Source organism: Agrilus planipennis, unplaced genomic scaffold (genome assembly GCF_000699045.2).
Source record: "Agrilus planipennis isolate EAB-ADULT unplaced genomic scaffold, Apla_2.0 scaffold3, whole genome shotgun sequence".
Lineage (NCBI taxonomy): Eukaryota > Metazoa > Arthropoda > Insecta > Coleoptera > Buprestidae > Agrilus > Agrilus planipennis.
The window spans coordinates 307,719-319,182 of NW_020442460.1; the positions used below are offsets into that span (position 1 = coordinate 307,719).

An 11,464-nucleotide genomic window follows, 5' to 3' on the forward strand; every position below is an offset into this window, starting at 1 on the left:
ATTCAGATGAGGATAATCTTTCAAAGGGGCCACCTAAATCTTATTCAGCTGTTGGACTGACTAGATATACACCAACAGTATTAGAAAATGAAGAAAGTAAAAGTTTAAGGGATATGAAAAGTAAAAGGGGAAAATCTAGCNTTCCGCATCCTCCAAAGGCGACAAAATCAGTATTTTGGGCAAAATCTCCACCTAAAATTTACGTGGAAAAACCAACCAGGCATCGTAAGTTATATATATTTTTAATTTTTTGTAATATAGTAAACATAGGTAGGTAGTTGCTGAGCATGAAAGTGTAGAAAATTTTCTATTAATATTTCTCTATATTGTACCTATCTGAAATTCTATATTTTTATAGTACGTTTATAACTGTATTGTTTTTAAACATAGAAGAGAATATAATAGAATATATTTCCCCCAAAATTGCACGACAAGTCAGTTTATTACTCATTATTTTTTTCAAATGTCTTATTTTTATTATTTTAATTTTTCAGATTCTTGTTGACGATTTATTAGTTTATAATGGTATATTGGAAATTTATTGCCCGGAGAGAAACCCTAATTGCTCTCTTGTCTTATTTGCAGAAAATAAAAGCATTTTAGAGAAAGATGTGGATTCCATTTCTAAGTGAGTTTTTTATTTTAATTTAATTTAAGCGTCGTATAATGAAAAACATGCATTTGTTGTAGGAGTTTACAACTACAACAAGATCTTCTAATTATTAATGAAAGCAAAGGTAAAAATAATACATATACTAAAAACCCCGATCAATCTTTGCGACCATACACATCAGTTATTACGTAAAAAATGTAAGTGTAAGTCTTATTTGTATATTTTAATAGGTTTGGTTTAATTATGGTTCTATGATTAATTTTTTTTTGCGTCCAAATGATACTCGTTCAAATAAAAAGACATTATTCAAATTGTTTTTTTAGAATAGCAATCCAAACCCCAACCATTGCTATTGTACGATAATTAGTTCAAATTTACAAACTAACTAACATACTTAAAGTACAGAAGAGGTTCCCGATGCGCAAGTGGCCACATTGCTCGCTTCGCGCAATGTATATGTGTTACACTGTCCGACATGTGCATAATGAACTTCTGTAAATGTAAATTTATAATTTTCAAGTTTTTGGAAGGCTTTTCCTCTAAAGAAAATATGTGAAAAGTAAATTTTTAACGATATCTGTTGTAGATATTGTTTACTAGAAAAGAAGGAAAATTTTAATTTTTGGATCTTTTTCCTTTTTTATCAGTTTTGTCTTTGACTCATTGAACACACCCTTCGAAATGATACAAAATATGACGTTTACAATTTAGAGGTTATGATTTTGATAATCTGACCTTTAATAACAATAATATTTATTAAAAATATAAAGTAGTAATAACACTAAAAATTGTATACAAAGATTATGGTAATTACTATTAATATAAACTCGATTTGCATTTGTTAAATAATGGAAAGTTTATTCACTGAACTCAAGATACCAAAAAAGTGTATTAAAAGTACCAAAAGAGAAGATAGATTTAAAGTTGTTGTCTATAAACCTTGGCTGAAGTGAGTATAGAAATAATTTTGTATTTAATTAATTAAAATGTTTTATATTATTGTAGAACTCTCATAAAACAATCAAAGTTAATCGAGTTTTCTGAAAAACCTAATTTTGAAGTATGGCCAGAAACAGAAGATGAACTAGGACAAGAATGGATGAAAATATTTATTCGTGTTTTCATAAAAAGTGAAAGCAAAGTAATTCCTCTTCCTAAAATAAAGGGCTGCATAAAAAATGAGCCTCCTCTTATGTTTTCTCAGCTTTTGCAGTATGTATCACTTACAAACTACAAAAACTTATGGAAGGAGGCTTATAAAAAATACAGTAGTTCGTCAGAAACTATGCAAAATACTCAAATTACTTTATCTTCATACAATGAAGTTTTGAGAGAAGTAATAACCAGGACATATGGCTGTTCAATAGTAAATATATGTGATAATAGTTTAAGTATTCAAAATTCTGATAATTATGACACCCCTTCAAATATAGTTCCAGCAGTTCTTGGCCTTGAAACCTTGAATGCAATTTTTTTATTGCACATCTCTTATTTCCACCACAGCTTGCAAGATTGCATTTCCTTCAGTCCTGCAATATTAGATAAATGTTTCACAAAGCCTCTGTTTATTGTTTACCAATTGTTACACTCATTTAAGTCATTACATGACCGAAGTCTAACTCTAGGTGATATTGCATTACGTGACATTTATTTAAATGAAGACTTATGGATTCAAATTTTTCCTCAACTCTTGTCAAATATGCACATCCAAGACCTGTCAAATTCAGACAATAAAAAGACATCAAACATTCCTGAATGCCAAAAAATTGGTCACAAATTTCATTCCAATATGAAATGCTACAATTGTGGCATGAGAATGTATGATAAGGTTCAAGTGACCAATGAACCTTTACATAAGTTATGTGAACTTTGGGTCCATGGGGGTATATCAAACTTCACCTACATTACCGCCTTAAATAACGCTTCAGGGCGCACATTAGGTGACCCAAGGTGTCATCATGTTTTTCCATGGGTAACCGATTTCACATCTCCTTGTGGAAGAAATTGGCGCGACTTAAAAAAATCTAAATATCGTTTAAATAAAGGTGACTGTCAGCTGGATTTGACGTTTGAAAATTCTCAAACACAAGTTCCCCACCATGTCTCAGATGTTTTATCACCGATTACGTATTATGTGTACATGGCAAGAAGAACTCCCAAGTCCGTGTTATGCAAAAACGTGAGAAGTAACTGGGTACCTGCTGAGTATCCTATTTCTATACAAAGAATGCAACAGTGGACTCCTGATGAATGTATTCCCGAATTTTTCACGGATCCCACTGTTTTTAAGAGTATTCATGATGATTTGGATGATTTAGAGGTACCACCATGGAGCTGTAGCCCTGAAGATTTTGTACTCCAACATAGAGAAATTTTAGAAAGCTCTCACGTTTCAGAAAGACTTCATCATTGGATAGATTTAACTTTTGGTTACAAGTAAGTTTTAAAGTTAAATTGGCATATTTTTTAATGTCCATACTTTTATTAATGACTGGATACTTATTTCAAAACGTTTTAATTATTCTACAGATTATCAGGAAATGCTGCAATTAAATCCAAAAATGTTTGCTTACCTCTAGTGGATGGACACAAAAATTTAACAAAGTCTGGACTTGTTCAGCTATTTTTACTTCCGCATCCTCCAAAGGCGACAAAATCAGTATTTTGGGCAAAATCTCCACCTAAAATTTACGTGGAAAAACCAACCAGGCATCGTAAGTTATATATATTTTTAATTTTTTGTAATATAGTAAACATAGGTAGGTAGTTGCTGAGCATGAAAGTGTAGAAAATTTTCTATTAATATTTCTCTATATTGTACCTATCTGAAATTCTATATTTTTATAGTACGTTTATAACTGTATTGTTTTTAAACATAGAAGAGAATATAATAGAATATATTTCCCCCAAAATTGCAGTACAGTTTAAAATTTGTTCCTTTATGTAACATGTATACAGGGTGTTTCTGAAATAAATAGCCCGCTTTAAAGGGTGTTAACCAGATGCAATAAAAAATCAAATGGTGAGTAAAGCAGCGTGTTTAAGGGACAAAAAATTGTAACAAAACCAGAAGAAGTTGCAATCCGGAGCCGATTCTGGGCGTGAATTAGCAACGTATTGAGAAATTACAATAACAACTTAAGAACACAGAAAAAAGAAAAAATTAACGTTATGTAAACTTTAATGGGTAAATTAATATCGTCTGAATAGGTAATAGTAATTTTATTAAATTTTCAAGCCACGATTGAGGTATTGCTAAGGTGCGTTACCTATTTTATGGGTAGTTCGTCAATAGTAAAAATTAAGACCATCAAACACACACACACGCACATATGCGTACGTACACTGCAAAAATTATTTCTGAGTCGCACAGAAACGTCCGGCATTAAGCGTATTTCATTTGCAGCGTTCATGCATTAAATCAGTAGAGTTCTGCGCTGGCATTTGACACTTGTGCTGTTTCATACAGCTCTATACAAAGAAGTCAAATAATACTATTCTACACTGACCAATGATACTAACACATTGACCTACTTCTAATGACTTCAACTGTCTACGTACATACATAATACAAGCCTACAACGTTAATAGAATAAGAACTACTCCAGACTGGTTGTAAACATAAACATCGTCGATCACATTTAATCTAATCTAACAAATAACAAACAATACATGAGTACAAAAATACATAATAAATACAGCACGAATGCTACTAAATAGCAGCTGATTGGATGCGGCGTGTAATATCATATTTCTTTGCGTGGTCCCACCAGGGCCGGATTGGCCCTTACCTGTACTTTCAAATATGTTTTTCTCGAAAGCGGTGGACTATCGAACCCCCAAACATCATCACCTCCTGCAAGGTTGCTACTTATTTCACAAACACCTTGTATTGTATGCAAGGTTCAAAAATATAGTTGTAGCCAAAAAACTTAAACTAAGTATCTAATAGAATTAAAGTAAAAATTAATTAACTTGAAATAAAATATGATAATCTGCTAGATCTGACTCTTACACCTAATAGGAACATTCGACCCAATCCAAGGCAAATCAATTATATTATTAATCTGAAAATATTGTAATCGTATGTCATATGTTATCATAATATACTCAATATTTCCTCTTTAATTTTCTAGAAAGTGCTCTAAATTGGTAGTATATATTTTTTATTAGATTGTCTTAGCTTTCTTTTTAATTGGTTTAATGGTTCTTAATTAAAATAATATCTTAAAATGTTAAGAATTAAAAAAATTGCGGTACAGAATTAATAAAAAAATTATAACTGATGACAAAGAGCCACCCTACTATGAACGCAATTTTATTTTTAATTTAACAGGTATTAGAGACCGGAGCACATCATCCATGCAAAATTTAGATTCAAGAAATGAAAGTGAGACAAGTTTGAATGATGATAGTAGTCCCCAGGCTGCTGCAAAAGTATCTCCATTAGCAATTAGTCGACTTTTGTCACGCAGCAGGTCATCCTTGTCTGAAGACCAACGTGATAACAATAAATTGTCCAGGAGCCCGAGTGCTCAAAGAAGCGCCAGTGTTGGACCAAAAAGTTCTTCACCTGCTTTAAAATTGTCTAGCACTAGTCATCTTTCTGTTCCCAAAGCGTCTTTGAACGACGGAGTTATTTATCTTCCCAAGGAATACAACCCTGCATTAGCTTTAACCAGTATCGAACAGTTTCATAGTTTTCTTTCGAAAACATTTCATGAAGAACAATATAAACATTTAGAAGAAAATTTTTCAGCTTTTTCTCTTCAGGAAGGAAGAGAAGATGTTAGATCTGACCGTTCTGTTGACGATTCTGTCATACAAAACGCATTTACCAACAGATATTTTTCAGAAAACGTGTTCTGTAAAGCAGGCAACAATTATGTTGACTGTTCTAATAGGTATTCTAATTATAAAAAATACACGTCGCGAAAGCAGAAAAATGAAAATCAAATAATTTGCAATTACGGAGAAATAATTACTGCTAGAAAAGTGAGAGAGTTACAAATACTGGGTTGTTTAATTGTGGAAATATTCTTGGGGAAACAGCTGCGTACATTCAATAGAAATAGCGGAGAACTGTCTTTTCCCGACAGGCTAAAAGCTTGTGTAACAGTATTAAGAAGTTGTAATACTGAAATTCCCATTTGTATTAATTACCTTACTAATCTCCTTTTGCAACCAAGTTGTACAAATTTTAGTAATTTTAAATATCCTACTGTAACCGATTTGGGTTTACCCCCACCTAGTCCACATCTGCTGTTAGAACCCCTGTTACATTGTGTGATACCTTTTCCAAAGCCTTTTTTCAAACTTTACTATCTTCTATCATCTTTAAAAGATTTTACTGAAGTCTCCCGTGAACTAGACATCTTATACCACTTTGTTTGTGACGGTCAAAAGTGTTTAGAGTATGAAAATATTGAACGTACTAAAATCTTGTTTGCTCAGAATATTGGCGAATGTAAAGTAAAGAAATGTGCTAGAAATTTAGAGATATTAATGAAAGATCTGAATGCAACAACAGACTTGGAAGTCGTATGTTTACTCCTACCATTCGTCAGAGATTTACTTGATGATCCTTCGACCTCTGTGCTTGCAGCTTGGTACTTGTTTGATCCAGTTGCAAGTATGTTGGGTCCTAAAAAAACAACTGAAAGTTTTTTAATTCCACTCCTTAGACTGTACGAAAATGAACTGAATCAGTTCACCATTCCTTTTTACACAAAAAGTGCTAAATTGTACCATCATAGTTTTTTGTTGCGTCTTATTGTACGTTTTGGTTTGAAAACATTCTTAAATAACTTTATGACCGCTTTAGTAGAAGGTGTTGGTGGATACAGAGATAATGATAAAACTGATTTTATTTTACACACCCACGTACAAAAAGCCTTCAGAAAATGCTCTAACTTAAGATCAATGGACTCTGAGGAGAACAACGATATTTCTCCTGACGATAATCCTAGCAGTTCTTCTGAGAAAGTAATCGATATTGTTACTAAATCTCCGACAAAGGAGAAGCCTGCCCCAGAACCTGAAGTTTTCGAGTTTGAAAATGATCCAGACTCAGACCAGTGTTACCAGTCTCTCATAGAGCAGTTAGAATTAAATATCTATTCCGAATTGCCCCTTAATCATTCTACAGCTGAAGAGGCTTTAGATGCAAGTATTGCAGAAAACGTGGAACAATTGCGGAGCTTGGAAGAACTCAATCTTAATTTAACCGACGGTGACTCTACGAAAGAAGAAGTGCAGTCACCCACAATCCCCATCCCTTCTCAAAGCGTTGCTAACATACCATGCGAAACAGGCAGTAAGAAAAGCGAATGCGAATACTTTTTAGACAAAAAGTCTAATGAAGTAAAGTTTGATCTGGACTCCTCCAGTTCCAAATCGTTCAAATTAGATCGTAGCAAATCTTCGGATTGTAGCCAATCGATTTCCAGCGGTTCTTTTCTAAGTGAACATACGAAACATTTATCCCAACTCAGGAAAAGTGAAGGAAAAATATCAGAAATGAGTGCTGACAGTATTATTTGGTTATCTCATCGATTAGGGCCTGTATTAACAGCGAAATATTTATCCAGAAATTTGCTCAAAATGCTCACACTGTGTTATGTAGGAAACGAAAATTTGGTATTTGTACGTAAAGATAGTGGTACTAATTATATGAACGATGGTACAGAACTTATTAGTATCGCTTCCAGTAGAGTGATTGGTGACGGAAATGCGGCCAAAGTTTTAGAATGTTTATCCCATATTGCAGGTAGGAAGAAATCCATTTTTGATTATTTTCTTTTGTGTTCTCCAACCAGGATCTTTTTTTTTCCTATTTAGGATTATACGGTGAACAATTAATACTTCTTCAGTATCTACCTCACATGAGCGAAATGATTAATTTATGTAAAAAACGGCTTACACCAAATTTGGAAGGCGGGCTTATTTCGTGTTTGGCTTTGTTGCAACATATTATTCCATATTTGTCTGATTCTATGCTGATGAATCATCTACAGGTACTTGTTCGTGTATTATACTCTTCATTTTCTTAGAAAACCTTCTACTTTTAGGACTTTATTCTTAAGGGTATATTGCACCCTATTATACGACTTCTTGGTACGACAAAATACTGCTTTCCAAGTAGTTATACTGCTCGAGATATATTAGCACGGAAATATTTAGACACCCTGTATCTTTTATCGTTGCGTATAGGCGTGGAAATGACCAGGGAACATCTTATGGTTCCTGCTTTGCAAAGATTTTTTATGATTTTTGACAAAGCAGCTGGTACTGTAACAGCCACAGAGAAAAGTGAGATGAAGGTATTAGATTAAAATTAACTAACAAATATTATGTATTCGTTTTATTTTGGATAATGTGCTTTTCAAGAGGATAGCATGCAGTCAGGAAAATGTAATAGTTTGTACAATATTTATCACCTTTACTGATACTTCAAATGGAGTTAAAATAAATAATTGACTTTAACTTAAGATTATTTGTTAGGAATGAAGTTGATTATGCTATTAAGCATTTTAAAATTTGCTGTATGTGTATATGATGATTTAGAAATTAATTTATATACATTTAATAGTAATTTAAGAGTATTTATGATTCTGAGGAAGTCCCTTTAAAGATAACGAAACATCTTATACGTAAAATGACTTAATATTATATTTTCTTGACTATCCACTACCACATTTAATCCTAATATGTTAATTGAAATGGACAATTCACTTCAACGTAATTATTTTAAAGAATATTTTGCCAAAAGAAAGCAGTCCATCGAAATCATTGGAGGAGTCACATTTTATTGAAGTAAGACGTGACGGTAGCATAATGGAATGGGCTATAGGGGGCACTCCTATAAAATTTTCCCATATTGACGATGATAAAATAGTCGAAAGTCTATCCCCACTTCCTACTAAAGAGGATAACTCATCCAATTTCAACGAACCTCTTAATCAGGTACTTTTTTGTTCGTCTCTAAATATTTCCAGTGACAATTTATTATTTTTGAACCTCCAGGCCCTTCAAGAATTGCGATCTGTATTCACCGCTGAGTTAGCCCATACAGCTTACATTCCATTCCTTAAACAAGTTGGTCTGTCCACTTTGACTTCGACTCTGCTAAATCACTCGTTTATTCGTAACCTTTGCGAAGAGTACGAGCAAGAAGTAAAATTAACCTACCCAAGTATTAATCAAAATATGACGTTCTTAAACTCAAACACTTCGGACATCTATAAAACAAATGCTTCAAAAAGCAGTATAGGTAGCAACGTAGCATTAATTGGCAACAGAATAGACGTTCAAAATGAATCAGCCCGATCGAATAGCGTGGACATTCTCAGTTTAGTAAGTAACAAAATGGAAAACAGCACAAGGCATTTGAGAGGCAATTGGCTCGCCTATTGGGAACACGAAATAGGAAGATCGGATAAGGATTTAATGTTCAACTTCAAACAGATCCGATTGCAATGCTTCTCTGGGCACAACAACAGTGTCAAATGCCTTCATGTTTTAGATAACGAAAACAGTTTCATGAGCGGCAGCAGAGACAAAACTGTAAAGTTATGGTCTTTAAGGAGCCAAGGGGATGGCAGTAGTGTATCGACGTGCCAATGGACTTATACAGCTCATAAAAAGTCGATCTTGGCCATCACATTTTTAGAAAGTATGAGACTGGCTGCTTCGTGCGATAGCATCGTTCACATATGGGATCCTTTTATGGGCGTTAATATTGGTTACCTAGAATCTTCCAAGTATCCTCCAGTTAATATGCTCAGATGCATGCCTTCGCCCAGTTCATTACTGTATGCCACCACCACTGATGGTACAGTTAGAGTCATTGATGCAAGAATATGTTCTTATGTCCATGAATTAAAGGTAAAATTTTCAGAGAAACCTTTATGATTTACCCTTCCCTATCAAAAACCATTATACCTCCTGGTTTGTGTTGCCTCATGGTATTCCCCTTTTAGGTCAGTGTAACGCCTGGAGGTTTGATACGTTGCCTTGCGATTGCCCCATCCGGTAATTGGGTAGCCACTGGCCAGTCCTCTGGTCAGATAACCGTTCTTGACGGAAGAACTGGCTTAATAATTTCTTCTTGGAGAGCTCACGAAGGTGAAGTTCTTCAACTAATCGCTCTTAACGAAAGCACTTTGATTTCCAGCAGTCTAGACCAAGTTACCAGTGTATGGAATCCGCAAGATGGAAAGCACAAGTTTCAGATGAAGTAAGCCTTAACGATATTTTTCAATACTTGCCCCTTTTAGTGAAGCAGAAATTTTAAAGGTCATACGGTAATAAGCATAGTGTATCATCGTCAAAGGTATCCTTATTTTATTAACCATTAAAATACTAAAAAAAAAATCAGTCCTCTACATTGGCCACTTGTTCTTCTGAAAACTTAAAAAAAATTAATTTCTCTCAATTTATTTGTTTTTTAGTTAATTAATTTTTGTATTGTAAAATGATTTTTGTTAAAATGAACGAAACAGAAGTTTATGTACTTTAGGGGAAATACCGAGCCCGTCCACTGCCTTCTACACTACAATAACGAACTAATATCGGGTACAACAGCAAACCGAATAGGCGTCCACACGTCGATCGACAGGGACGCCTGTTTTTCGAGTACAAAGTTACGTTCAGATGCCTTCAAAGGTCTACTTACGTCCATGGCACTTTTGCCTTTAAATCGCCTCTTACTTTTAGGAGCTGACAACGGAAACATTACTTTGTTATGTTAAAAAATTCGAATATAATATCATCGCAAGCGTGAAAGTATTCAACGAAGAGCGTATGACTATTATATAATATATTTAACGTTTCGCTGGAAATGATGGTATTAAAGTGGGGAATAATATTTATTTATTTATTTCGTAATAATTTATTTAGTAAGTGGTTTTTATTATGATTTTGAAACAAATTTGCGTCGCTGTAAAGCTAAGCTGAGATTTTAGTCCTTCCCTACAACCCCATGTGATAGTTAATATTTTTTAATTCACCGGAATTGGAATAATATTTGATTTGTCTTTTTTTATAAATTACCTTATGACTTATGACAGAGAATAATGTTTGTATTTATTAGTTTAGCGCAATATCAAACTAGATACAGGTCACATTGTAATGAGTAATTTAAAAAATAATAGAAAAATATAAAGTATTCACGGTTCTAATTGATCTGCTTTTAAAACACAGGAAAATGGCCAAAATGCAAAGTATTTACTATTTTTTTGTTATACTTATTCTAGAAAAATTCTTAACAATAATTATTTACCAATCAATATACCAAATTAAAACCCCGCAGTAGTGCAATTCTATAGTCAATTTTTAGATTAGTTGTACAATTTCACGTTTATTGTAGATACATTTTTTTCTTATTTTGTATAAATTTTGAAACGATTATGTTACTACGTGTAAGTATATATACATATATTTTGAAAAAGATAGGACAATTTATGTATCCATTATTTATAAATGATATGTAGATAAGGGCAATGAAGAATGAATTTGTTCTCTTGAAACTGAAATATTTACTTTCAAATGAAAATACTTTGGATGATAATCTTACATGCCATGTTAATTTGAAATAAGCATCTGTACTAAAAGCATACTCCTTTAATTTCTGTGATAGTTTAATCCTGTGAACGACATATATCGGTATTTATTTTTATTACCTGTTTGGGTGTTCTGTATATTTTTGTGGTATTCAATTGTCAAATATTAATAAATCTAAAAATAAAAGTTTCTTAAACAACCTCTAACACTTTTCCTATTGATAGTTCTGTTCTAGGTCGCCTGTTATAAATGAATGTAAAATTATTTCTTAAAAGGAGATAAGGAACG

At 33.1% G+C, this 11,464-nt stretch overlaps 1 protein-coding gene and 1 long non-coding RNA gene across 2 annotated transcripts; both read left to right on the forward strand.

Moving 5' to 3' along the window:
- The first annotated feature begins 196 nt into the window (after window positions 1–196).
- Window positions 197–11,376, forward strand: LOC108737816 (WD repeat-containing protein 81). Its single transcript, XM_025980694.1, has 8 exons — window positions 197–225; window positions 4,950–7,382; window positions 7,454–7,629; window positions 7,684–7,935; window positions 8,369–8,578; window positions 8,639–9,499; window positions 9,595–9,851; window positions 10,134–11,376. Exons 2-8 carry the CDS (start codon window positions 4,976–4,978, stop codon window positions 10,363–10,365), a joined length of 4,395 nt encoding a protein of 1,464 aa, XP_025836479.1. The 5' UTR covers window positions 197–225; window positions 4,950–4,975; the 3' UTR covers window positions 10,366–11,376.
- Window positions 468–1,250, forward strand: LOC108737821. The gene is made up of 3 exons (XR_001937909.2): window positions 468–628; window positions 691–810; window positions 937–1,250. It is a non-coding gene; the product is annotated as an uncharacterized LOC108737821 (long non-coding RNA).
- Window positions 11,377–11,464: the final 88 nt, after the last annotated feature.